The sequence below is a fragment of the Dipteris shenzhenensis genome, chromosome 20 (genome assembly GCF_047967505.1).
Source record: "Dipteris shenzhenensis isolate YYH24624 ecotype China chromosome 20, Dip_SZ_1.0, whole genome shotgun sequence".
Taxonomy (NCBI): domain Eukaryota; kingdom Viridiplantae; phylum Streptophyta; class Polypodiopsida; order Gleicheniales; family Dipteridaceae; genus Dipteris; species Dipteris shenzhenensis.
The window spans coordinates 8,457,223-8,480,830 of NC_141615.1; the positions used below are offsets into that span (position 1 = coordinate 8,457,223).

The 23,608-nt window shown below is 43.1% G+C and overlaps 1 protein-coding gene across 3 annotated transcripts; it reads left to right on the top strand.

The window, feature by feature from the left end:
* The first annotated feature begins 1,252 nt into the window (after window positions 1-1,252).
* Window positions 1,253-16,849, top strand: LOC147889226 (uncharacterized). 3 transcript variants are annotated; one of them, XM_087391745.1, is made up of 6 exons: window positions 1,253-1,531; window positions 1,858-2,055; window positions 2,192-2,323; window positions 2,503-2,670; window positions 2,868-3,032; window positions 16,381-16,849. In XM_087391745.1, exons 1-6 carry the CDS (start codon window positions 1,487-1,489, stop codon window positions 16,600-16,602), a joined length of 930 nt encoding a protein of 309 aa, XP_087247871.1. In that variant the 5' UTR covers window positions 1,253-1,486; the 3' UTR covers window positions 16,603-16,849. The 3 variants fall into 3 exon arrangements, with proteins under 3 accessions (XP_087247871.1, XP_087247872.1, XP_087247870.1); XM_087391746.1 differs by having other exon boundaries at window positions 2,578-2,670; XM_087391744.1 differs by having other exon boundaries at window positions 2,500-2,670; window positions 16,381-16,847.
* The last annotated feature ends 6,759 nt before the right edge of the window (window positions 16,850-23,608 follow it).

Here is a 23,608-nt window from a genome sequence, read left to right on the forward strand (position 1 = left end):
TTATTAGCCTACAATTTGATATATAGGGTTAAACTTGGGGACAGTGTTAAGGCTTCCAAGGTAGGATTGTAGGAAACACACGTGTGTGTGAATGTATGCGCGTGCATGTGTGTGTATGTGCATGCACATACATGCATGCATGCGTGCACGTGCACATATGAGCGTGAGTGTGTGCATGTGCGTGCGTGCACGAGTGTGCGTGTTTGTCTATGTGTGCATGTGTGCATCGAGAGAGAGAGAGAGAGAGAGAGAGAGAGAGAGGGGGGGGGGGGGAGTGTTGAGGAACGGGGGGATGGGGAGGGGAGGGGGGGTGGTTTGCAAATTCAATAGAAAACCCCAACCCATGGGGGCACTATTTGGAACAAGGTGGCCGTGTTTTGGCTATTGTGCCCATTTTCAGGTCAAATGTTTTGTGAGGTTTTATAAGTACGGTTTTGAGTTTTGTTTAAAAAGTGCACCCTAATGTGATGGTTAAGATTTGTGAGCTGATAGAATCATCATCCAAGGAGATGGCAAGATTGGATAGAACATTAAGGCTATTGTTACATCATTTGCTAGCTCACGCTGAATGCTATGAGCCAACTGGATGCATTGGATGGGCACATCCTTACTACACATAGCCAAAATTGGGTGGACTCAAAAGGTGAGGTGGTAGTTGACTCAAACAGTGAGGTCATAGTTGATTGGTGCCCATGATAAGCAATTTCATGAGGGTAGCCAAAATTGGTTGCGTAAACTTTTGCATCGACTTATCCCACCAATCAAGTTCAAGTACAGTTGTACTCTTCTATCAACAAGGCATTGAATACTAGTGTGGTGAAAGATTTGTGCTTGGGCGATGTGGATACCCTCTACACCATGGGCACACATTGGGTGGTTTTGTAAAGGCTCTTATGATTGCGGGAAGGGGGGGGGAGAGAGAGAGAGAGAGAGAGAGAGAGAGAGAGAGAGGGTCCCCAAGGATTGGTTGCCATGGCCTTTGCAGGTCCCCAAGGAAGAACCTGTAGTCAAGCCATGAGACGGAGATCTGGAGGTTGCAAGGAGCACCCGCTGGCAAGAGAGGGAACCTAAAAGGTACCCAAAAGCGGCCATCCATGGTGTGAAGAGAGAGAGGGGAGAGAGAGAGAATTGCTTGTACGAGCAAGTCGAGTGTTTTGAAGGCAAGAAAGGTGCCCGGGGCCTCACTGTGTAGAAAAGAGACTTAAATAAATACATTGGTGGCCGTCTTTCCCATCAACCAACCAAACCAACCTCACTCTCACTTTGCCGTGTTCTTTCTTCTTCTTCTTCATCGTCGCCACCTCCCTTAGCTCATGAGCTCTCTAGGGACCTCTTCCTCCCCCTTCGATCCTTTTTCCTTCTTTCTTATCTTTTGATCTTGTCCTCCCTTGGCGCCGCTTTGGGAAATTGCTTCCTTCGCCTTGTATCAGATCCCTGAAGCATCTCGCTTTGCTTCCGCTTCTGCCTCCGGCCCTGGCTTCCAGCCATGGCGGACACTTCTACAAGCACCGCCCCGGGTCTTGATGATCAGGTGACTTTCCTGATCCGCTCATGCCTTCTTCGCAAATTCAGTGGAAATGTAGAATCGGTCGCTTCTGCTCTTTCATAAAACGAGTGTTCTCATTTGGTATCCAATTTTGCGGAACATGGTCATTGCCGAATTTTTGCAATAACTTAGATGATTATTCATGCGGAACTATTGCTGCACCAATTCCGCCTGTTCTCTCGTTGTCGATTGGCAAGCTGCCAGTAGTTTGTATTGACTGTGGCCTTTGTATGTTTTGCGCACTATTTATCCATCAACAGTTGTTTTGTCAAGGTGTTCATTATGCATTCGTCCCTTTTTTCACGTGCCAGGCTCGCTACAAAGCATTTACAGGAGCAGGTAAACAGTCTTTTAAGAGTCCCACATCCGAGTCTAAACAGCAAAGGAGTTTTTGGAGCATTTTAGCGAAAAGAGCAAAGGCAGCACTCCTTGATGATGTCAATCCTCCCTGCCCGACCTCTGATCCACAGCTGGTTCAAAGACAAAATTTTCAAACACCGAAACCACAGGTCTGTGTTCTTTCCCATGTTTCTTTTAGATGGGGTGATTCTGCGCTGGCTTTTGTGAGTGTAAGCTGCATGCTTTTTACAAAAAAACAGAGTGTAAGCTGCACGCATGGAGTTCAGTTCGTTACGACTTTTGCAGCATACACAATCGAAGACGACCGCTGCTGAAAGCAAGCCAAGGCGAACAGATGCTCCAGTCTTACAGAAGGGGTTTGAAGCGATTACATCTTCGCTATCTGTTCTCGGTGGCACTATCGGAAATGCAATCGAGGTATTGACTGGATGAGATTTGCAATTTTAGGTCAAATAGCAGCCAGTGCAATACATCCTACGTGTCTGGTAGGAAGTATATCTCACTGTGGGGGTTCATATATGTGTGAGATGTCTAGTGAGTATTATGCGTCAGCAAATCTCTAATAGTTTTGTTCTATTTGTGCTTTCACATAGGAGGGTTTGAATATTGTTGAAGCAAAAGCGACGGACTTTATCTCATCTGATTCTCCTCTCCTTTTCACAAAGAAAAAGGTGGACTCTGCAAGGTCTAGTCAACAGCTGGATCCAGGCAGTCTGGAAGAGTCAGCTGAAGATAAAGAAACACAGCTCAAGGCATCTCGCGACGTAAGGTGGCAAGATGTCTTGTTTTTGTAAAGAATCGTGTGCATAATAAATCTGTAATAGATTTAATATATTGGGTGTTGTATTAAATGACAATATATGGGTTTTCAATTTATTGTGTTTGCCTGAGTCATAGGGATATTGTATTTGTACTACTTTTGCCACTGAAGTAGCGAGTTTCATTATCACATATTTGGCAGGTGGCAATGGCAATGGCTGCCAAGGCAAAGCTTCTTTTGCGGGAATTGAAAGCAGCAAAAGCAGATTTGGTGATTGCGAAGGAACGTTGCATGCAGTTGGAGGAAGAAAATAAAAGGACTCGGGAGAGTCTCACCAATGGCTTGAAGCTTGATGAGGAAGACTTGGTATGTTACAAGCTATTTGATAAGGCTGAAATACAGGTTTTAGTTTCCTTAATATTGATTTGGATTGTTCGATTTCTAGTCTACTTTTGCTAGTCTCAGAATATCTCCTATTTTATGTATATTGTATGAGAACTAATCTGGGAATTGCCGCCTATCGTGAATTAATTTGGCGAGCCTGTAAGCAGTGTTTTGTAAGATCCAGCAGAATATTATTCATAAGGAGCAAAAGTTTTTATCAAGCACTGGAGGCATATATAGTCATGATTTAATGGCAGAAGCGTGTTATACTTGAGTTAAATAGCCACAAACTGAGATTAATTTAGAGTCAATTTAACACAATAAAAAGAATCACACATGACATCCATAAAGAGCAGGGTTTATAGAGCGTGAAAGAGAAAAGGTCTCCCTTGATGGCCTACATATAATGTTGAGACTATTAGGTCTGATCGGCAATCTTGCAAGCTGACATGCAGCATCTGAGATGGCTTTTGGAAGGTCTCTATTGATGGACTTGAAATTCTGGTTCAAGTTTCTAATCAACAAGGATTAAAGATTTGTGATTATAGCTTAGCGACACTTGAGACAAATGGAATCTTGACAGTTGTCCTGGAGCTGAAAATGCTCAATATCTACTATCAAATATGCTCTAGGCTACTTGTACGAAGACTATGTATAAATGGATGCTCAAGTATGTGTGGGCGTGTGGATTTGTATGTGTGAGAGCATACTTTTATACTATGGTCTATATTCACTGTTGGGTGCTGATGACGTCAGTGGGGATGTCATAGTAGCTAGTCCTTGCTATGCGTGATGGAGTTTATGGGTTTCAACCTTATGAGTGACTATCATGAGATTGAAACTGCACTTTGTTGTGTGTTTAGAGGATGACTTTGGGAATGTTCCTGGATTCATCTAGGTATATGTTCTAGGCTACTTGTAGGTCGAATATCCACACTGCATGGGACAGCTTCTATATCCATTCGTAGAGTTGTTGCCTGTAGAGTGTATTGAAAAAGATTACATTGACCTTTTAGAACGTTTTGGCCTGAAATGTCTCTTAGATTCGGATGAAACATTGCACTATTTTTTGAATTGCCCCCCATAACCCCCCTTATGGGCACCATACTGCTAGCGCCGTGGTCATCTTGACTCTCTCCTAGCCCGTTCCTTGCTTTTGACCCACTCCAACACTCACCCCTGTCCTTTGGTCCTCTTTGGAGGACATCATTGAGCATGACAAGGGGCATTTCTCTTGAGCCATTGCCAAGGAAAGAGACACTACTCTTAGCATTTCTTATTCTTATTTCTGCTTTGTTTCTTCCTTTTTGCTATCAAAATTTTTGTTGTTTTGGTTGGGATTTCAAAGCTTAGTAATCACTAGGTTTACCCAAGAGATTCTCGAAACCCAAATGGCAGCTTACGCTTCGGTACTGACGAGAACATAAGCGTAGCTTTGCTAAGTTATTATTGTTTTTTAATCTTTTACTCTTAATTTTGCCTAAAGTTGCTTACAAACTCTCTTCTTTCCTGTGTTCTTTTGCTCGTTCTATAAAAAAATTTAATTTGTAAGATTGGATGAAGGTATATGCCACTTGGTGGGAGAAATTTGGGATTCTCAACCCCTCCTTGTAGAAGCTAGCTATTCGAATCCTCTCACAAGATTGCACCTCGGGCCTAGCTGAGTGTTGGTAAACTGAAAAGAAAGCATGGAGTGAACACAAACTCAGAATTCTTGCTTATGGAATGAAGAAAGGTGAGGTCCTTAAGTAGGCACCTCTTACATGATCACTGACATCACTGATGACCTTTGAGCTCCATAATCATCTCCTCAATCTGCTCCTAGATTCTCTCAATCATCCTATGTGGCTTCTATCACCACCTAAGTGTGCTTATGGGCACCTAACTGTGCCTCTAGCACACACACATAGAAACCAAGGTGTGCCCGAGGCATACACCTTGAGATATTCCAACAAAACCCCCCCTCAAGGGAATGCCGCAAGCTATGTCAAGGATACAGCTAGCACAAGGTGTCACATGCCATCTCATAGTGGTCATGGATCTATCAATGGCTAGGATCTCAAGCTAGCAAGGGTTCCATGGGTGTAAGGTAAACAAAGGGATACAAAAGACCTTCCAATGGTTATCTCCCCTGCATGTACATGCGCACAATGTCTGCAAGAGGTACCATGGAGCAAAAACACATACACATGGCCTACATCATATGGTGACCAGAGGTGTTTACAAAACACAATAGTTTATTTCATTCATTTTGGAGGACTATCCAGGCTGAGTACCTTGACTCAACAAAAAGAGAGATCTGGAGCATACATGGAGATGATTCAAAAAGCATAATCTTCAAAGGATGCCTCATCTTGTGGAGGCACATCAACTGAAAGTAGATTGGCATTTTCTGACTTTGAAGTTGCTTCCTTTTTGGCTCTACAAAACTTTTCATGATGATTGTTTTTGCCACAGTGTTTGCATGGATTGATCTTGAAGCAGTCTTTTGAGAGGTGATTAGTCTTCCCACAATGATTGCAAGGTGAAAACTTGCCCTTCTGGATTTTTATGGCATAGGCTGTGTCATTGCCTCTCCGGAGTTCCATGTGCCTTTCTTCTTCTTGAAGAGCAGAGATAAGACCTTTAAGATTAGGATTAGGAAGATTTTTCAAAGTGGTAACAACATGATCATAATCTTCAGGCATACTCTTGAGCAATACTGCCATAGCATCATGTGTAGTGATAGGAGAGTTGATAGAAGCAAGTTGAGTCATGATACTTCGCATGTAATTGACATGGGCAGCCAAAGGAGTGCTACTAACCATCTTCAATTCAAAGAAAGCAATCTTAAGTGATAATTTTGAGATGTGAGAGCTAGTACCAAAAATAATGTCAAGCTTCTGCCAAGCTTCTGAAGGAGACTCTAAGTCAGAGATGTGATGAATATAGTCATCTCCTAAAGCAAGAGCAATGATGCCATATGCTTTCTCCTCTTTAGCAGGATCTCTTGCCGGGTGTGTCGGAGCTGAGGATTCTCCAGCATTGGAGGCTGTTTAAGAAGAAGTTGAAGCCGGTTTGACAAGCCCTTACCATTGAACTTATCTATATTCAATATGGTAGCCATGAGAGGGTCTAACCTAGGAATTGGGCAGTGTCTTCTTTCTTACAAGGCTAGAAAAACAACTGAAAAGCTTCAAAGTATAAAAGCATTTAATGTAGCAAAGACTTGTGACCAAATTTCAATCAATGATGCTTTCACTTACATGCTTCACAGAGGTGGCTAAATGAAAGTTTTCCAAGCAAATCCAGGTGTAACAACTCAAAGCAAAGCTGTAGCCACAGTTGTACTGATGCTATTTAAGACTTTAAAACATTAGAAATGCTAAAGTAGCATCTAATGTAGCATCAAACTCACAACCTTGTCAAAACTGTCCAAAATAGAGGCCTGAACTTGGAGGGCTTGTATCTCACTCTCCAAAGCAAAGAAAAAGGGGCTTTCTGAAGCAAAAGAAAGCTCATATACCAGAGAAGATCCACTGAGGAGGAGAGGCGCAAATCCGCGTCACGTCGCCATAGCTAGCTTCTTCAAAGTCGACTGGTTTTTCTTTGTTTTCTCCTTGAATATGCAGCCATTGCTGCTCAGATTTCAACACAAGATAGCCCAAGGTATGAAGAAGCTTCCCCTGAAAGGAATTAGAGAAAGGTGGAGCAGGCACAGACAAAACGTAGAACAGAGATTCGACGATTTGCGCGAAATGGCGACCAGGAGAGATGATGATACTTCAATTCCTTGCAGGTGAAGGTTCGCCCCTTTGAGAGGTATCTCCAGCAGGAAGGGCTTGGAGAATGGAGGAGAAACGGAGGAGAACAAGCTTTAGCAAGATTTGGGAAGAAATGGTGAAGATGAAGAAGAAGAAGATGATGTGGCACAAATGGGCTCAAGGGGGATCAAAGGGCTCTGATACCATGTTGGTAAATTGAAAAGAAAGCATAGAGTGAACACAAACTCAGAATTCTTGCTTATGGAATGAAGAAAGGTGAGGTCCTTAAGTAGGCACCTCTTACATGATCACTGACATCACTGATGACCTCTGAGCTCCACAATCATCTCCTCAATCTGCTCCTAGATTCTCTCAATCATCCTATGTGGCTTCTATCACCACCTAACTGTGCTTATGGGCACCTAACTGTGCCTCTAGCACACACACATAGAAACCAAGGTGTGCCTGAGGCATACACCTTGAGATATCCCAACACTGAGAAGATATGAATCTATGCAGACACACATATTAAGAAAAGAAACAAGCAAGCAACTTGCAAGTCTTGAGCCTATTTAGTATATGAAGTCTTGACATTGTGGCGATTGACTTTTATGACTTGTCACATATTGAGTACGGAGCAGCTCAATAGGCTTGTATGTCAATGCCAACCTATTGCCTTGTTGAGAAGTATGGAGCTTAAGATGCTCCGGTAGCATTGAGTGGAAACCATTGCACATAGGCATGCCATAGATAACTATGCATTTGAGTTAGCTCCAGGACATAGGGGGGTGAAGGAGGAGGAGCTAGTTGGTATGAAGGCAGCATGATCAGTAGAGAGAGCCTACAGGACGCTCTCGAGCGAGGGGCATAGAGACAACTCTCGACATGGAGAGGGACCAGAGCACATATGATCGAGGTCCGGCCTATCTCAGCCCTCCTCAGAGGGGATTGCCAGAGATGAGGTGTCACTCTTGATATAGCCCATTAGATCGAGAGATCGAGGAGACCACATCCTCTGCCACAACGCGAGACAGCTTGATAGACCCAGATCCAAGATATTGACTTTAGGGGATGGAACATTGATGAAGCTTTGGAAGTGTGAAGCTGAGGCACAAATCTCCAGACTCATGTTGTTGCAATAACACATGATCATGCTTGCATGGGAAGGTCCTCTCCAAGGCAAGCATGGAATGCAGAAGTTATCACATAGTTAGATGTAAGGTTGTCTAAATGCATGCAGTATTGCATGTGCGCGGCCAGCAGTCTGTAGGCTGAGTGGCCAAGTCCCAGGCCACCCTATCCAGACCCAACTGACTTGGTCTGTGCCCTGGCCGATGAGCAAGTGGCTGCTCATGCTTTAGCTTATTGTCATGAGGACGTGAATTATGGCCACGTATGCGAGACTTGGGGAATTAAAATTCCTAGTGGGCCCTTGGAATTGTGAATGTGCGCCCAGTTACTAGGCAATTAATTCCTTGGACCAAAGTGTGCAATTAAAAATTGCTATTTTGGGCATGGGACTCTAAAATCAGCACAAGCCACCTTTTTGGCATGCAAGAGGATCATAGAAGAACTGGGAGAGGCAAGTCACAGGCTGGGAAAGTGCTCCAGGGGTTTTCTTTCACATCGCCTCGCTGATTTTTGATACCAGGGCAGTCTGTGGGCTGCCAAGACTGCCAGAAGCTCAAAGTTCTTTTTTGTGCCAAGAGCATCCAGATCAGTTCATTTTTGCTGCTTCCAGGCTGTCTAGGGGCTGCTGTAGGTGCTGCAAGATGTTTTGTCTGGCTGAGCAGGAGCTTCTACAAGGATTTTGACCTGTTTTTGGTTGCTTTTGGGCTGTTGGTGCTGGTTTTGGAGTTTTCTAGGCTTGGGCGACCTCTTCTAAGTTGCTTTTGGGCTGCGCCAAGGCACAATCAACTATTCTTTGCAGGATCTAGGGTTTTCTAGCCCAGGTGACCTGATTTCTATGGACTCTGGGCAGAGGAAGGCTATGCTTTTGCCATTCCATTCCTAGACTGGTTGCTGGTTGGTTATTGCGTTTGAGATTGATTCCTCGCCAAGAAGGCTTGGTTTTTGCTGTTGGGCAGTGGCGAGGAGGGCTACAGATAAGGGCGACTTGTTTGGAAGTGCTTAGTGGATTGATTGCACCAGAGTTTGGCTGTTTTGGGTTTTTTTGCAGTTGTTCAGCCGTCTCTGGCTGGTTAGGCACTGGGCGTGTAGGTACAGGAAGCGCACAATTAGTTGATGCCTTTGGGGTTTTGCTGCACACTTGGTCGGCAGGGAGATTGCAAGATTGCCTAGTGATTGGATGCCTATTCGCCATATAAGGTTGAGCAGGGATTGCAGGGTGTGCAGGATTTTGAGGGACCTGAGGGAGCATGATGAGTTGACACAAATCTAATGGATTGCTACGATGATCTGATAAGTGTTTTCAGGGCGGTTCAAGGCGACTTGCAGACAGCAGAGGCCGTAAGAGGCTGTTACGTGCTCAGCTTGCCCAAGAATTGGACAGCAAAGAGGTCAGCAACAATGTTGATGCGGACTTGGTTGTGTGTTGATTGTAGAGTTCTTACAACTTACAAGATGATTTGAAAGACAGGTGGCTGTTTGCAGCAGTTTTTTCCAAGGTGTGGACAGCATAGGGGTCGGACTTCTGCTGGAGCAGGCTGCGAGGTTGCCTCTTCTTGTTTCCCACCTTTGCCTGTCTTCTTCTCTGCCTAGTGGGCTGTTTTTGGTCAGGATCAGGAGTAGGGTTTGAAGTTTGGTGTAGCTCCATGGGACCCTCGTGTACCTGCAAGGAGGATAAGCTCGATGGCACAAACTCTGCCCACTAGAAGTTGAAGTTTTTCAGGATTAGGAGTAGGGTTTGAAGTTCGGTATAGTTCCATGGGACCCTCGTGTACGAGCAAGGAGGATAAGCTCAGTGGCACGAACTATGCCCACTAGAAGTTGAATATGAAGATATGGTTCATTCACAAGGGCAGGGCTAAGGTCCTCACAAGGGCTTATGGGAGATTGGTCAGGGAGTCATTCTTGATGCAGGCTAAGGTCCTCCATGATCAGCTGCAGGCAATGGGTGCTGCCCTCACATCTCTTCAGTTGGTGGTGATAATCTTGACCAGCTTCTGTGAACGTGGTGCAGTGCGGAAGCATACATCTGAGAGAGAGAGAGAGAGAGAGAGAGAGAGAGAATGGCAATTGTATATACAACAAGGGAATACACCAAACAAGGAAGAGAGAAATGCTCCAGAAGATCTATCAAACAATTAAGAGGACAGGGCCTTTTATAAGCCTTGCCTAGTGGTGGATGTAGGGCCAGCAGATAGGTGGATGTAGGGCGAGTCAACTGACATGATGATAGTGACATGAAAACCCATCTCCCTATCAAGACCTTGAAACGACGAAATAGACGAAACATTTCGAAACAGCCTTGCCTAGTGGTGGACATAGGGCCAGCAAATAGGCAGACATAGGACCAGTCAACTGACCATCTTGGTCGGTTAACCTGACCAGCCTGGTCGTTTGACCTGACCATAGTGACATGACAATCCGTTTTGCCTTGTCAAGACCTTGAAACAACGAAATAGACAAAACATTTTGAAACAGGAGGAAATGCTCTCGACGAAACCTTTGTTTTGCCCAAATCAAAATGCACTCTTTTCCCCCGTTTTTTCTAGAATCCATATGCTTTTCAAGTTTTGACTCCACAAATATTAAATGGTCTAAAGGCGAAACTTGAGAGAGGACATAGAAATAAATTTGAAGAATGTGTTTGTGTTTTGAATTTCCATTTTTAGGTGTCTTGACTTGTATTTCTGTTTGTTCACTCTAAACTTGAATATAACATATCTTCATTGCGCATATCCTTGTATATATTTAGTATCATTTCGAAGCCTATCTGAAATGTGAGAAAGGAGATTAAAAGCTTGAATTTAAGGAGAATATGTTTGTGTTTTGAATTTACTTTTTAGGTGTCTTGACTTGGATTTCTCTTTGTTCACTCTAAACTTTAACATAACAGATCTTCTTTGCCCTATCGTTGTATAGATTATCAATTCGAAACCTATCCGTTTCATCCGAAAAGATGAAACGAAACGAACCAAAACATGTTGAAACGACGAAACATATGAAACGTTTCTTGTGATTATGGACCCGTGCAGGTTGGTTTGACTTGACCAATTTTGTGGCCAAAAGTGGCCTGGCCAAGCAGCCCTCCCTGCAGGCTTGTAAAAGGCCTCTATCCACAAGGAATTCAAGTCCTCATCCATGTCCATCAAGATACACACTTAGGAGTTACACATAGGGTTACTAAAATTCTGCTTTTCAATACCTTGCGAAACCTACTACAAAGAGTTGGCAGTAGATTACAAGGAGATAAAGGTTAGTCATGCAATTCCACCCATATTGCAAGAATCTTAGTAGATCTCTGATTATCAGGAGAAGTAGTTGACCACCATTTTAGATAAAGAGGCTAACTCCTAATAGTCCATAGGCCATGATCCAAAGCTCTTTTTGCCATCTCAGATTTTACGAACAAGAAAAGAGGTAAACTTTTATCTCTGTCATAGTAGCTAGTCTCTGCTATGCATGATGGAGTTTATGGTTTTCAACCTTGTGAGTGACTCTCATGAGATTGAAACTGCACTATGTTGTGTTTTTAGAGGATGAGTTTGGGAATGTTCCTGGATTCATCTAGGTATATTTACAAACAAAAAAAGAGGTAAACTTTCTTGAGAAATCTAACATTGACCATGTTTATCCCTTTGCGTATCTAGTTGGTTCTAATACATAGTCTCTATAACTGAGGAAGGAGATTGGGTTCCTGGTAGGAAGCGCATGCATCTTGAATCAATCCACGGAATCCATTAAACTCGCCATCAATAAAAATTGCCATACTCATACTTGAAGAATGTTTTGTTGGTGCGTCCATAGGATTTTCGCTTTCTTTATGAGGTTGGTGTCTTCCCTTTATGCTCAGGCGAGGCTCCTCAGGTGGAATGGTCAGGTGGTTTGTTGAGCCTTCCTTTTGGGCCACTGCAGCTCAAAATGAGCATGTATCATGAAGAAATATGTCATTATGGAGGAATTCTTGGCGAGGGCGGCAAAGTAGCTGAGATTTGGTGTGGCATCGTGACGGATCTTGCAGGTCACAGATGATGGTGGATCTTGAGTGACAAAGCTTCCCTGCTATAGGTGGGTCAAGCAATTGGTCTAGGCGACAAAGAAGTGGGTGGATCATGGATGAGCAACTAATTCGCCAACAAGGTTGATGGTCTATCGGGTATGAGCATCCGACAAAGTGACCGATGGCTGGCTTTGTGGTCGCTGGTACCCTTTTTCTGAAATTACAGCAAGTCATTTTCTCTCTTGTATTACTAAAAGGTAAGAATGGAAGGGGAAGGGATAGTTAATAATGAACTTGTTCTTTTTCCTCCTCTACCAGAACCATCACCTCCTCCTTAAGAGGATAATTTAGATGAGAGTTAACACACATATTGAGTATGATAACCCACGTATAGAATTACCTTTATCTTTCCTTCAAGAACCTCTTGATAGGAAGTTTTCCTTTAGAAATGAAGGGGTGGGTGGATCACCCTCTTAAAATCTTGTTCCAATCCGACTTTCTGTTGGGGAGAACGGGGGGGTTTCTTTTCCTCACGGTTCAAGGGTTGGAAGGGTCTATTTGCACGGGGGAGTCACCTTGTTAGGATACCCCGTTCCTTGTCCAAGACCAAAATTTTCAGAGAAACCCCGTACCTCAGGGACTCCAAAATTTAGGGTTTGCAAGGACCACAAACCTCTTGCCTCCAAATCTACAGGGTTGCAGACGGCCTTCTGTTGGGGCCTTTTGATCTTGTAGTATCTAGAAGAGCCACCCCCTTTCAAGCATAGTGCCCAAAAACGGCGGCTCCGCGCACCCAAAACGGCTAGCTGTTTCGGCGCTGTTTTCGAAACCAAAAATGACGTTTCGGACGGTGCAGTTTTTTTTTTTGGGGCGAAGTGCCTCTGGAGCCAAGCCAGGGAAACGTATATATAGAGCAGCAATGTAACTGCTTGTAGACACCAATGCTCAGCTATAGAAGCAAAAGTACCAGCACACACACACTAGAGACACACCCGCCCACCAAGTAAGAACCCCATTAGCGGGTAGGGCAGTTTTTGCTCTCCCTCTGCAACATCTCCTCTTGCTCTCCTCTCATCCTACAGCCCCCCTCTCAGCCTGCTCCCCCTCCTTACTCTCCTCTCCAGCATCTCCTCCTTGCTCTCCTCAGCCCTTGCCCTCTCCTGTCCTCCTTGCTCTCCTCTCCAACCTCTCCTCCTTGCTCTCCTCTCCTCTCCTCCTTGCTCTCCTCAGCCCTTGCCGCCTATAAGCCACCTCACCAATTCTCTGCGACACCTTGTAGGGTCCATAGTATTTGTGGGCCAGCTTAGTGTTAGTGTTCCCTTTCAATGAAGCGTATTTGGACTTATGGAGCCTGAGGAAGACATAATCCCCTTCTTCAAAAGCAAGCTCCGTTCTATGCTCATCAGCATGTACCTTCATGCGTGCTTGGGCTTTCACCATATAGTCCTTGCATTGCTGGAGTAGGGCTGCCATATCTGTCAAATCATCAATGGTTTGCTGGTTAGGCATGGCTCCATCCAAAACAGTAGATGGAACATGTACCTTGTACCCAACATGGCCTCAAAGGGGCTCATACCTATGGAGGTGTGCTTAGCATTCTTGTAGCATAACTCAGCCAGGTGTAGCCGTCTGTCCCATGTGGTCTGGGTGTCAAAACAGAAATGCCTTGGGTACTCTTCCCCTGTAGGTGGAGTTCTCCACAAGAAAGATCCTCCCTTTGTACCATAATAGGCCATGTACAGCTTCTAATTGGTATGGTCTTCACAAGAGGGTTTTGCAGGTCCTGGAAAATGGCAGCGGCCTCATGGTCTAAAAGGTATTCCTCTTGGATTCTGTGAATCCACTTCTTGTATATCTCAGTGATAGAGCTTAGGCACATCCTAGATACCACATCCTAGATAGAGAATATTTTCCTTCCCTGCTTTATATTCGATGCCAAAATCATAGTTTTGAATGATAGACAGACACCTCCTTTGCTTGGGAGAGAGATTAGTCTGGGACAGAAAATACTTGAGTTCTATGGTTAGTCCTCACCTTGAAATGGCTGCCATACACGTAATGATGCCAGTTTTCAGTGGCATGGAGCAGAGCCAACATCTATTGGTCATATAAGTGAAAAGTGAGCGACTGTTTCAGGCTGCTCCAGACCTTCAAAACCAGACACAACCAGCCATGTAAAGCCCAGCCAGCCCTGGGACAGCAGCGTGCCTGTTCCAGGCTGTTGTAAGGACACATACGAGCCTGAAACCAGCATCTCCGTGCAATTTATTCTGGCAATTCGTCTTGCCTTCCTGAATTCGTTTTCTGGCAAAACACCATTTCAGAAATTTGATTTCAAGCCAGACGTCCCTCTACTTGTTTCAATTTCTCTCCTTGTTTGTTTCTCAACTTGCTGCAACCCTTGCAATGTGTAACAACTTGCATGCACAGCCTGAGGGAGCAAAAACGAAGTTTCAAACATCAAAAACAAAATTTCAAACAGCTCGTATTCTATCTTGTAGCATACCTCAGCAAAGCATATGCAAAAAACACGAATCTCAAGCACAACGATTTCTCTTCTCCTTCTCTACCAGGGACATGTGCATCCTTTACCAAGATAAGCACCCCCAAGGGAATTTACGCTTTTCCTCACATTGTTAAGACTCTATCGAGCTCGAAGCTGGCTCTGATACCAAATGAGACATCCTGTAACCAGGTCTGGTAAGCCCTAGACCCTGGTAAGGTACAAATTCAAGCCACAGTCCTATCAAACAATGGAACACACCCGCATATAACCCATAAGGGTTCGAGTCCCAGCCATAGGCTCAGTATGTTGAGCCACCCCCAAGCTAGAGGTCTAGACCACCGCAGAGAGCCAGCCAGCCTCGAAGTCCAGACATGCATCCCATACCACATGCCGTTTCCTATAGCTGCTTCTCCCAGGCCAGCAGGTCTATGTCCGGAGGAGCGCACTCTTGGGATCCCTGATAATGAGCCCTTGGCCTATACTTATAGACCAGCTCCCAGCGATCTTTCGCTGTGAGCCAATTCTTTAGCATGCATGCATAAGTAACTTTACTTTGTGGCCACTCTTTGCCAAGTATAGCTCACCCATGCCTTTCCTTTAGCGGGCTAGCTCGATCCACATGATCTAGAGCTCACCTTTGCTAGCTCTAATCTCAACCCTAGGTTATTCCTAACCCCGGGTTAGACCACGCTCTAACCTTAGATGTATTCCTAGATCCCGAGTTAGTCAGGCCTAGGCTTTGATAAGCCTACACCCTAGTTAGTCCAATCATGGACGTAACAGGCTGAGTAGCAGGTTGCTTGTGCTTGCCAACTTTGATATTCAGTTGGGGTTGTGTTTGGACAGGTGCAAGGACATTTAGCCTTGCTGTAATTTTGCCTTTTGAATCAAAAAATAAAGAAATACCGAAAGGGGCGCCAAGTTTGGGACCAATCGGGTGTCCGGTTTCTGAGTGGATTTTGTGTTCTGTTTGTGTTGCTGAAATATTGGTACTTGCTGGTTAATATTTATATACTGCCTTTCAGCTTATCTGAAGGCTGGTTTCACTCTCTCTCTCCTCTCTTGTTCAGTTCATGTGTGGTGCAGGCTTTCTGTCCAGATCCGCTGCACTTCTCACATCAGCTTGCTGATATTATGCTAAAATCTTTCTAAGTGGTGCGTTGCCCTATCAGCTAGATTGTCCAAGCATTTATTGCTTAGAAATGCTTGTTTGGGAGAGAATAAAACGAATTGTGTAGTCTTCACAAGCACTTGTAGCCTGAATGAAGACAATGTTGACTACTTTGTTATTAGCCTTCTCCTTTAGTGCTAGCCTTTGTCGCAGCTGAGTTTGCCCTTCACCTTGTGAGTGTTGACAGAGACTTACTACGAAGATGCTTTGTATAAATAGATGCTTAAGTATGTGGATATGTATGCGTGAGAGCATATGATTATATTATGGTCTATACACTCCATAGGGCACTGATGATGTCGATGGGGATGTTGTAGTAGCTAGTCCCTGCTATGCATGATGGAGTTTATGGTTATTAATCTTGTCAATGATCGTTATGAGATTGAAAGTACATACTGTGTTGTGTTTTCCTGGACTCATCTAGATATATGCGTGTGATGTGAACTCTATATTCTGCTACTAGCAGTGGAAAATTAAACAAGGGGGATACTCGTAGCCAAGCCATAGTTATGGAACCAAAAAAGCTACATTGGATTTCTATGCTATTGTCTTCAAGGCATGCCAATTTTTGGCAATCGTGTATCATTACGTCAGAACTTTTATCAGCTACTACATAAACAGATTCACTACTCATCCAGACAAGTGGAAATTTTTGTTTTTGTATTATTTGAAATAGCATCAATGTATAGAGCTTATTTCCAATGGTGTAAAAGGCATTCCTACTGCATCAGTTCTTAATCTTCTGCTTTTATAGAGTGTGTTCTTAATGGGATTATTTTTTGCAGGTGAGAATTCAGCTAGAAACTTTACTTGCAGAAAAGGCTCGGCTAGCTCAAGAGAATGCATACTATGCTAGGGAAAATCAGTATTTGCGAGAAGTGCTGGAGTATCATCAGTTGTCAATGCAGGATGTAGTTTCTCTAGACGAGAGCATTATGGAAGCTGCAGAGTTGGAAGAGGCAGAGGAGCATCTGCTAGAGCCTGTTATCTCCACTGTTACAGGATAATGTTAAAAATTGCTATGGTGGTTTTGGCAAGGGCTTTCAGTTCCAACCCATGTATTATTTGGTAAGATCATGGTAAGGTTACAGGAATGCTCATTATTTCTTGAAAATCATATACTACGTGGTCTTCTTATGTATAAAAATGCTTTCTTTTTCAAAAAAGCTTTTTCTAGGCCCAAAAGAATTGGGCCTTTGTATGATTCTTTGCAGACTATGGGGCAATTTACGTCCTTTGTTTGCAGTGCTTCTTGTTTTCAAAGACATTAATTGTTTATTACAGAGGTTAATTTTAGTTTTTGTAGAGACCTGTTATTCTCAAAGCATGGAAAGCTAACTCTATTGTTACATATTTCCTTATTTGTCTTGATGTTGCACGTGGGCATGATGCAATGAGACATCTTGTGTTGGGGATCGTTTTGCATCGTTCGGATGGATTCTGACCTTTTGAAAGCTTTTTTCTTCATATTTGGACAAAATTTGACTTGCTTAAGTCACTTCCATGGGCACCCTGGAAGGTTTATCCCTACGTGGCTCCCCATTCACATCTTTTGGGAGATGCGGGGCCTACTTATCCTTCTATTGCCTTTGTTGCTGTTCTGCTTTCGTGCTTGGTAAGTCCCTCTAAGAAATTTTTAAATGTCTATCAGAACTCCTGCTGGGGCCTGCATCTCCACTTTCCCTCCATCCTCACTCTTGAAATCCCTCGCCAGCTGTGCTTTCAACTATGCAATGTTGGCACAGTATACAGACAATATTGGCATTGCTTCCTTTTTTATAACATGTAGTTTTTCTTCTACAGTGACTTATGAGCTGCACTGGCCTACTGTTGACGTTTTCACCAGCTCACTGGCTAGCTGATATGTCTGTGCAGCCAAGAGCAGCTCAAGCTGTCAAGGCAGCCTGTGCTGCTTCAAACAATGGATGCCGCTGCCCAGAAGTGGACAATAGCATCAGCTGCCTTGCTTGCCTATGCCACATCAGGAGCATTACAATGCTTTGTGGGTTTGCGTGTGACGGAAAGAAGTCTTTGTGACTACCACCAAGGCAGTTACTCATTGTACTACACTAGCACAAAGGCAGTCTATTTAACAACCACAAAGACAGCTATTCACTCTACACAAGCAGCCTCCAACATTGGTCTACATGAAAACTTTTATGTGGCATGATGTTACCAGGATAATGAACTGTTGTGTAGGTAAGTAATCAAGTCAGCAAAGCTAAGCACCTGTTATCTGTTTAGGTTGACTTTAAACCTCGATGGTGTGCTAGGTACCTAAGTCTATTAAGAGTTAGTGTTCTGTGCCATTTCTTAGGGGGTTAGCTGTTTGGTTTGGTGGAAGCTCCTTTGTTTACTCCTTTCCCAGACATACCTGCAAAAGGTAAGTGGGATATTCAACGGATCAGGCTTCTCCCTAGAAGTCGTCCTTATTTTACGAGGGTTTTACCCCTCTAGCAAGTGAGCCAGGAAAAATTTCTACAACGTATCAGCTAGACCCATCACATTGACATGAGACAACAGGTGATGAATGGAAAAAACTAAAAAGATGAGGGCAACTCTCAGGTTTTCAAGGAGGACGATAGGCTGGCGCATAATTTTGCCAACTTATGCTAGCTTCATGCGAGTGTTTTTGGTGCAAGGATGTATGGTGGGCAATTCATTCTACCTTAAAAGTCCTTGGACAAAACCTTCTATGATTGAGAGGCCTCTCTGTGAGTAGGCATGGCTATGCATACCATAGGCGAGATCATCTTGCCATTTGCCGCTCTGATGGGTAACAAGATCCTTAAAATCAAGAATCTGGAAATATAGTAGTAACCAAAAACCTACCAATGATGCTTTTTTATCATTTCACAAGGGTGCAAAAGAAAGAGAGTGTGCATCGATTGAATAAATTAATTAAAATAGACTTCATATCCTTCACCACTTCACCATTGCCTCTAGTGCGTTCTTGGAAAACAAAAAGAATGGTCCTTTTACTTGTACATAGACTACACATGCCTTAACATGGTCGGAATGAAAGGAACTTTTAAAATTAAGAATTAGGGCCTTGCTGAAGAATCCTTTTCAATTCAAATATTAGAATTGAGAATCTTAAAATATTTTGGAAAGCGAACTTGAGAATCTTAAGCATTTAATGAATTTCAAACTTAAAGAGTCAAAGTAGAAGGAAATACTACATATGATCTTTTGAAATATTCACATTGGAAATGTATATTGATTCCCTTCAGTTTTAAACGTTGAAGTCTAGTTTGTAAAATTGACATGACAAGTACGAATCTCAATTTAGATATACTTAACAAATTTTCAAATGTGACATCTACCATAACCTTGCATAAGAATTGGCTTAAGACTAAAGAATCTTAAGGACTTAAACACATGGGTGCAAGTGATATCATTCAAATGAGGGATATGAAATCTTGAATTAAATTTTGACACAATAGCAAGAATAACTGATAAGGTTTTTATGGCAAATACGATGAATGGTCACTTAGACTCGGAGGTCAGTCCCCAGAACTAAACCTAGATACAAAACTTGGCCAACAAAAATGGCTATCTGCCCTTGGATTATGCCACAAGCAGCAACACTATTTTCTAGGTAGTGAAAACCCTACAACTAACCTTGCAGAGATCGTTTGCAAGCAGGTGTTCTCTAGATTCCATTGGTTCACTCGCCACTAGGTGATTAATACGATTAGACGGCCAATCTTCTGAGATACGCTCCAACACATTGCACCAACCAAAGACACCTCTCGATGATTTAGGGAGAGTTGACGCGATTGCTACTAGAGGCTTCCAATTGTCTTTGCAAGCATCCCAGACATGTGACCATGAGCACACTCCCTTTGCAGACTGTGCACGAGACAAATCCAAGTGAGCAAAAGGTTCTCTATTAGTAGTCATGGCCCGGCTCCACCAAATATTCACATAAGCTAGCACCCCCTCTTAGGCCCCAATGCCTCTTCTACGCAAACTATTGATAGAAGGACGTCCAAGCCTCCACCAAGCCAGCAATCAAATCGGAGCCTACAATCTTGAGTGGGGACCTAGAACCCAGTTGGTCATACTAGGAGAGGCCTTTCCACAACCATACCTCTTTACCTTTGCCTTTTTCAATGAACCATTTACATATAGCAAGCCAAGATACCTGGCATTCAGTTAGGGTGGTAATTGTTTGCCTAGCAAAGATGCATTTCTTAGCCCAATATTTGAGAGCCCCAAACCTCCCTTCATTGCATCCGATATTCACCTCCCTGCTCAGCCAATAGAAAGGCTTGGAGCATCCCTATTTTCGGCGAGTGACACCTCTTGAAACTCCACACTGAGGCAATGTAGGTTGTTGCCACCTTCAACACATGCTGATGACCCAAACTAGGGCATTCCATCCCAAACTTAGTTCATCATCTTTTGCTTCATTTTGTCTTTGAACCAATCAGAACACTGCCTATGAGACAGCCCCAACCCAAGGAGTGCCCCTAAATATTGAACTATCTCACTTCTTTGAATCCACTACACAGGACGTGCCTCGGCTCACTTAAGGAGTGGGATTTGGTCCACCGTGAGGACAAACGTCTTCAACCAATTGCATTCAAAGTCTAAGGTTACATAGAAAATTATGTAGCTCCTCAAACAGATTCTTCACATTGGCGTGACTATCCTTCAAAAGGTGACAATATCATCGGCAAAGAGTTGGGAAACATGCTTCCCTGCTTTTGAATAACTCCCTTAATCTGCCCCTCATTGACACCCTTTTTCAAAAGGTGATCAGGGCCACATAAGGCAAATAGCAATGAGGCAATAGGATAGCCCTGGCTAATTGAATGCCTCAACTCAAATCTACCAACTACTCCATCGATTAAACACAAAATTATAGACGCATTACCAAAAAGGGTCGATACCACTCTAATAAACCCATCACTGAACCCTAGCCTTATCTAGAACTGCCAATATAAAATCCCACCTAATCCTATCGTACGCTTTATCTGGATCGAACCCAAAAGGAGGCATCTCTAGCTAGTGGAGCATGCGTAATCAAGCATGCTAGATACATTGAGTGAATTTTCAAAGGTATCTCGTTCCTTAATAAACCCATTATATGCACGATCAACATGAACATGCATATCTCTTGACTCTTGAATGCAAAGGATTTCACAATGATCTTGTGGGAAGTGTTAAGCATAGTAATGAGCCTCCAATCACCCACTTTCAACCTATTCTAATGCTTTAGAAACAAACTTAACCAACCCTGCATTCACATCTTTTAACATTTACCCCTTGTGTACTGTTGCATTAGCCATTGTCACTAACTTGGATCAAGGACATTCCGAAATGCCACAAAGAACTCTATTGTCAGTCCATCAAGACATAGCTATCCTTTTTCATGACACTCATTGCATTCCAAAGCTCTTTGCTCAAAGAAAGAAACAGCTAGACCAAGTCTTTACGCATATGACACCCTATCACCCTATCATCAACACACACAAGCATTGCATCAATTAATTGCCGATCTAGGATTAGCTCTTTCCAAGAATCAAACCTATTGAAATCCACTTGTTGCCAATCAGATTGGAATTCGTTTATCTCCAAAACGCCCCCTATCCTGAGAACTATTTGGGGCATCAAAACTAGCTACATTGAACTCAAACCCATTAATCAAAATACTAGCAGCAATGAACCAACCTTCATCGTCACAAAAAAAACTCCTTAATGTCCATGGGACTTCTGTCTACGATGACAAAGCCCCCCTTCCCCTAACTAGGGCAATTCATCAACACCTCAAATCCAATTTCACGAAAGGAAATCTAGTGACTATCCTCATCCTCACATTTGAGCTCTTGAAGCAACACTCCATTCGGGTTCTTCTACCTTACAATAGTGACACAATTCTTTTGTTTAGTCTTATCACAACTTTCACATAGATTCTAAGATAGTATGAAAATGTGAGTGATGTTACCTCCCCCAGCGTTGTTTTTACATTATTGTTGGGCAAACACCTTGTATGCATCTCTATGGAAATGGAATCTATTTTCTTTACATCGACTCGACTGCCTTGTACCATCCTTATTTTTTGGCACTCCACGGACTAACTACTATGGGTTAGCATTCGACATTGCTTTGCTAAACAAATTTCTTTTTTGTATACTCTTCTCATGCATGTGCTTCCTATGATTCACTTTAGGCTTTTCCTCTTGCTACCACCATCGACTTTATCTTTGTATCCTCTTCCTAGTCCTCCTTGCAATCTTCAACCACATGCTCATTTGGAAGTGATTCATTGGTGTCATCCAGACCTTTGGGAGGGATGAGATACTGTTGTGAACCCAATAACTCACATCCATCATAGAGCCCCACCAGTTTCTTCCCCTTCCTACCCACAATCCTCCAAGGCTCTCCCTTCACACTCCACCCTTGCAGTTTTGTTAAAATTAATGGGTAGACCTCTATTTTTTGGGAATGATTTGAGACCTTGAGGGGCATTGACACTTGAAAAAAATTACACATGAATAACAAAGCTAAGCTGAACACTATGCCCCAAAGAGTGTGGACTCCATTCCATTGTGAGATATTTATACAAGTTTGAGATGTTCTCTCTTTGCATGTAGGAATTTCTCTCACTGTATGTAGGAATTGCATGTAGGATTTGCATCATTTTCTCTCTCTACATGTAGAAATAGCATGTAGGATTCGCGTGACCTCTCTCTCACTATATGTCGGAATCACATCTTTGATTAATGTGACACTAGGCCTAGTCTCTATCTCTAGAATCAGATTTTTACAAATATGCCTAGATATTTCCGATAGAGATTTTTGACTGGGAATCTCCAGTAGGATCTTTCTAATATGCTCTCAGACACGTGATTACAAATGGAGGTTTGCCTCTACTCCACACAAAGAGTTGCCACAATTTACTCAATCTTACATCCTTGTTGACATAGGGGCTTATCTCCTTCTTGGAAGCTTGAAAAGAGGAAATGAATCACCTCTTACCAGTAGGTGATGGATTCTAGAGATTTTTGGACTTGGTTTTCAATCAAGGGGGTGGCATGAAAGACCATAGTGGCAAGTTAACAACTATTGATTCACCTAGCAGAATGTAGGTGGTCTTTGGAGACATCTAGGGTGTTTTTTAAGAGTGGTAATGACCTTGGTTTTTAATCAAGAGAATATTTTCTTTTTGGATAGAGTGGCATGAAAGACCATAGTGATAAGTCAATAACTATTGATTCACCTTGCAGAATCTAGGTGGCCTTTGGAGACATCTAGGGTGTTTGTTAAGTGTGGTAATGACCTTGAAATAGAGATCTGATTGGATGTTATCCAATGTTATGGAGGATCTAGCTCCTTGGAAATTGCATATCCTCAAGTGGAATGCGAGGATTGTCATCCTTACACATGTATTCTTTGCATACCTAGTATTTATATTGTCTTTTTGATGTTTTAGTACTGCTTATTGGAGAGGATACAAAAAGAGTTCCATAAAGTTTCTATGGGTTAGAGAGGATGAACGACAAAGGTTTCATGCCAACCCTTGGAATGCTATTATGGGTGGAATGTATGTAGATCATGCCATACGAGTAAACATCTCTTTTGGTCCTATCTAATGGTTAGAAGGGCCTGGTTCAAGCTACATGCTGCCTTTAAGGAGTGCCAGGATTTAGCACCAATTTGTTCTTTAGGGTTGATTTTCTATCGAAAGATGTAATAGGGTTCCCTTTTGGTCATTTTTAAGAACAAGAATCTGATTAGGGGAATTTTGGATTCAAAAAGGGCCTCTTGGATTAGGCCCTTGAGATTCATGATTAGCCCAATGGGAGGGATTGGGCATTAAAAGAATAGAGGATTCCATATTGGCCTGTCATTGGTGGAGAGACCTTCCTTGGTCCCCACTAGGCTCCCACTTGCCTCCCTCTTTTCCCTACAACTACTTGGGGCATTTCTCCCTCCATTGATTTTTTCCTGGTCCCCCCTACCCTCCTCCCTCTCTTGGTGGGCCCTCAAAATTGTGAATTT

Coding starts and splice junctions, on each gene's coding strand:
- LOC147889226 (XM_087391744.1), top strand. CDS start 1,487: ATGGCGGACACTTCTACAAGCACCGCCCCGGGTCTTGATGATCAG. Junction 1,532..1,857: donor CCCCGGGTCTTGATGATCAG/GTGACTTTCCTG, acceptor TTCACGTGCCAG/GCTCGCTACAAAGCATTTAC. Junction 3,033..16,380: donor AGCTTGATGAGGAAGACTTG/GTATGTTACAAG, acceptor TATTTTTTGCAG/GTGAGAATTCAGCTAGAAAC.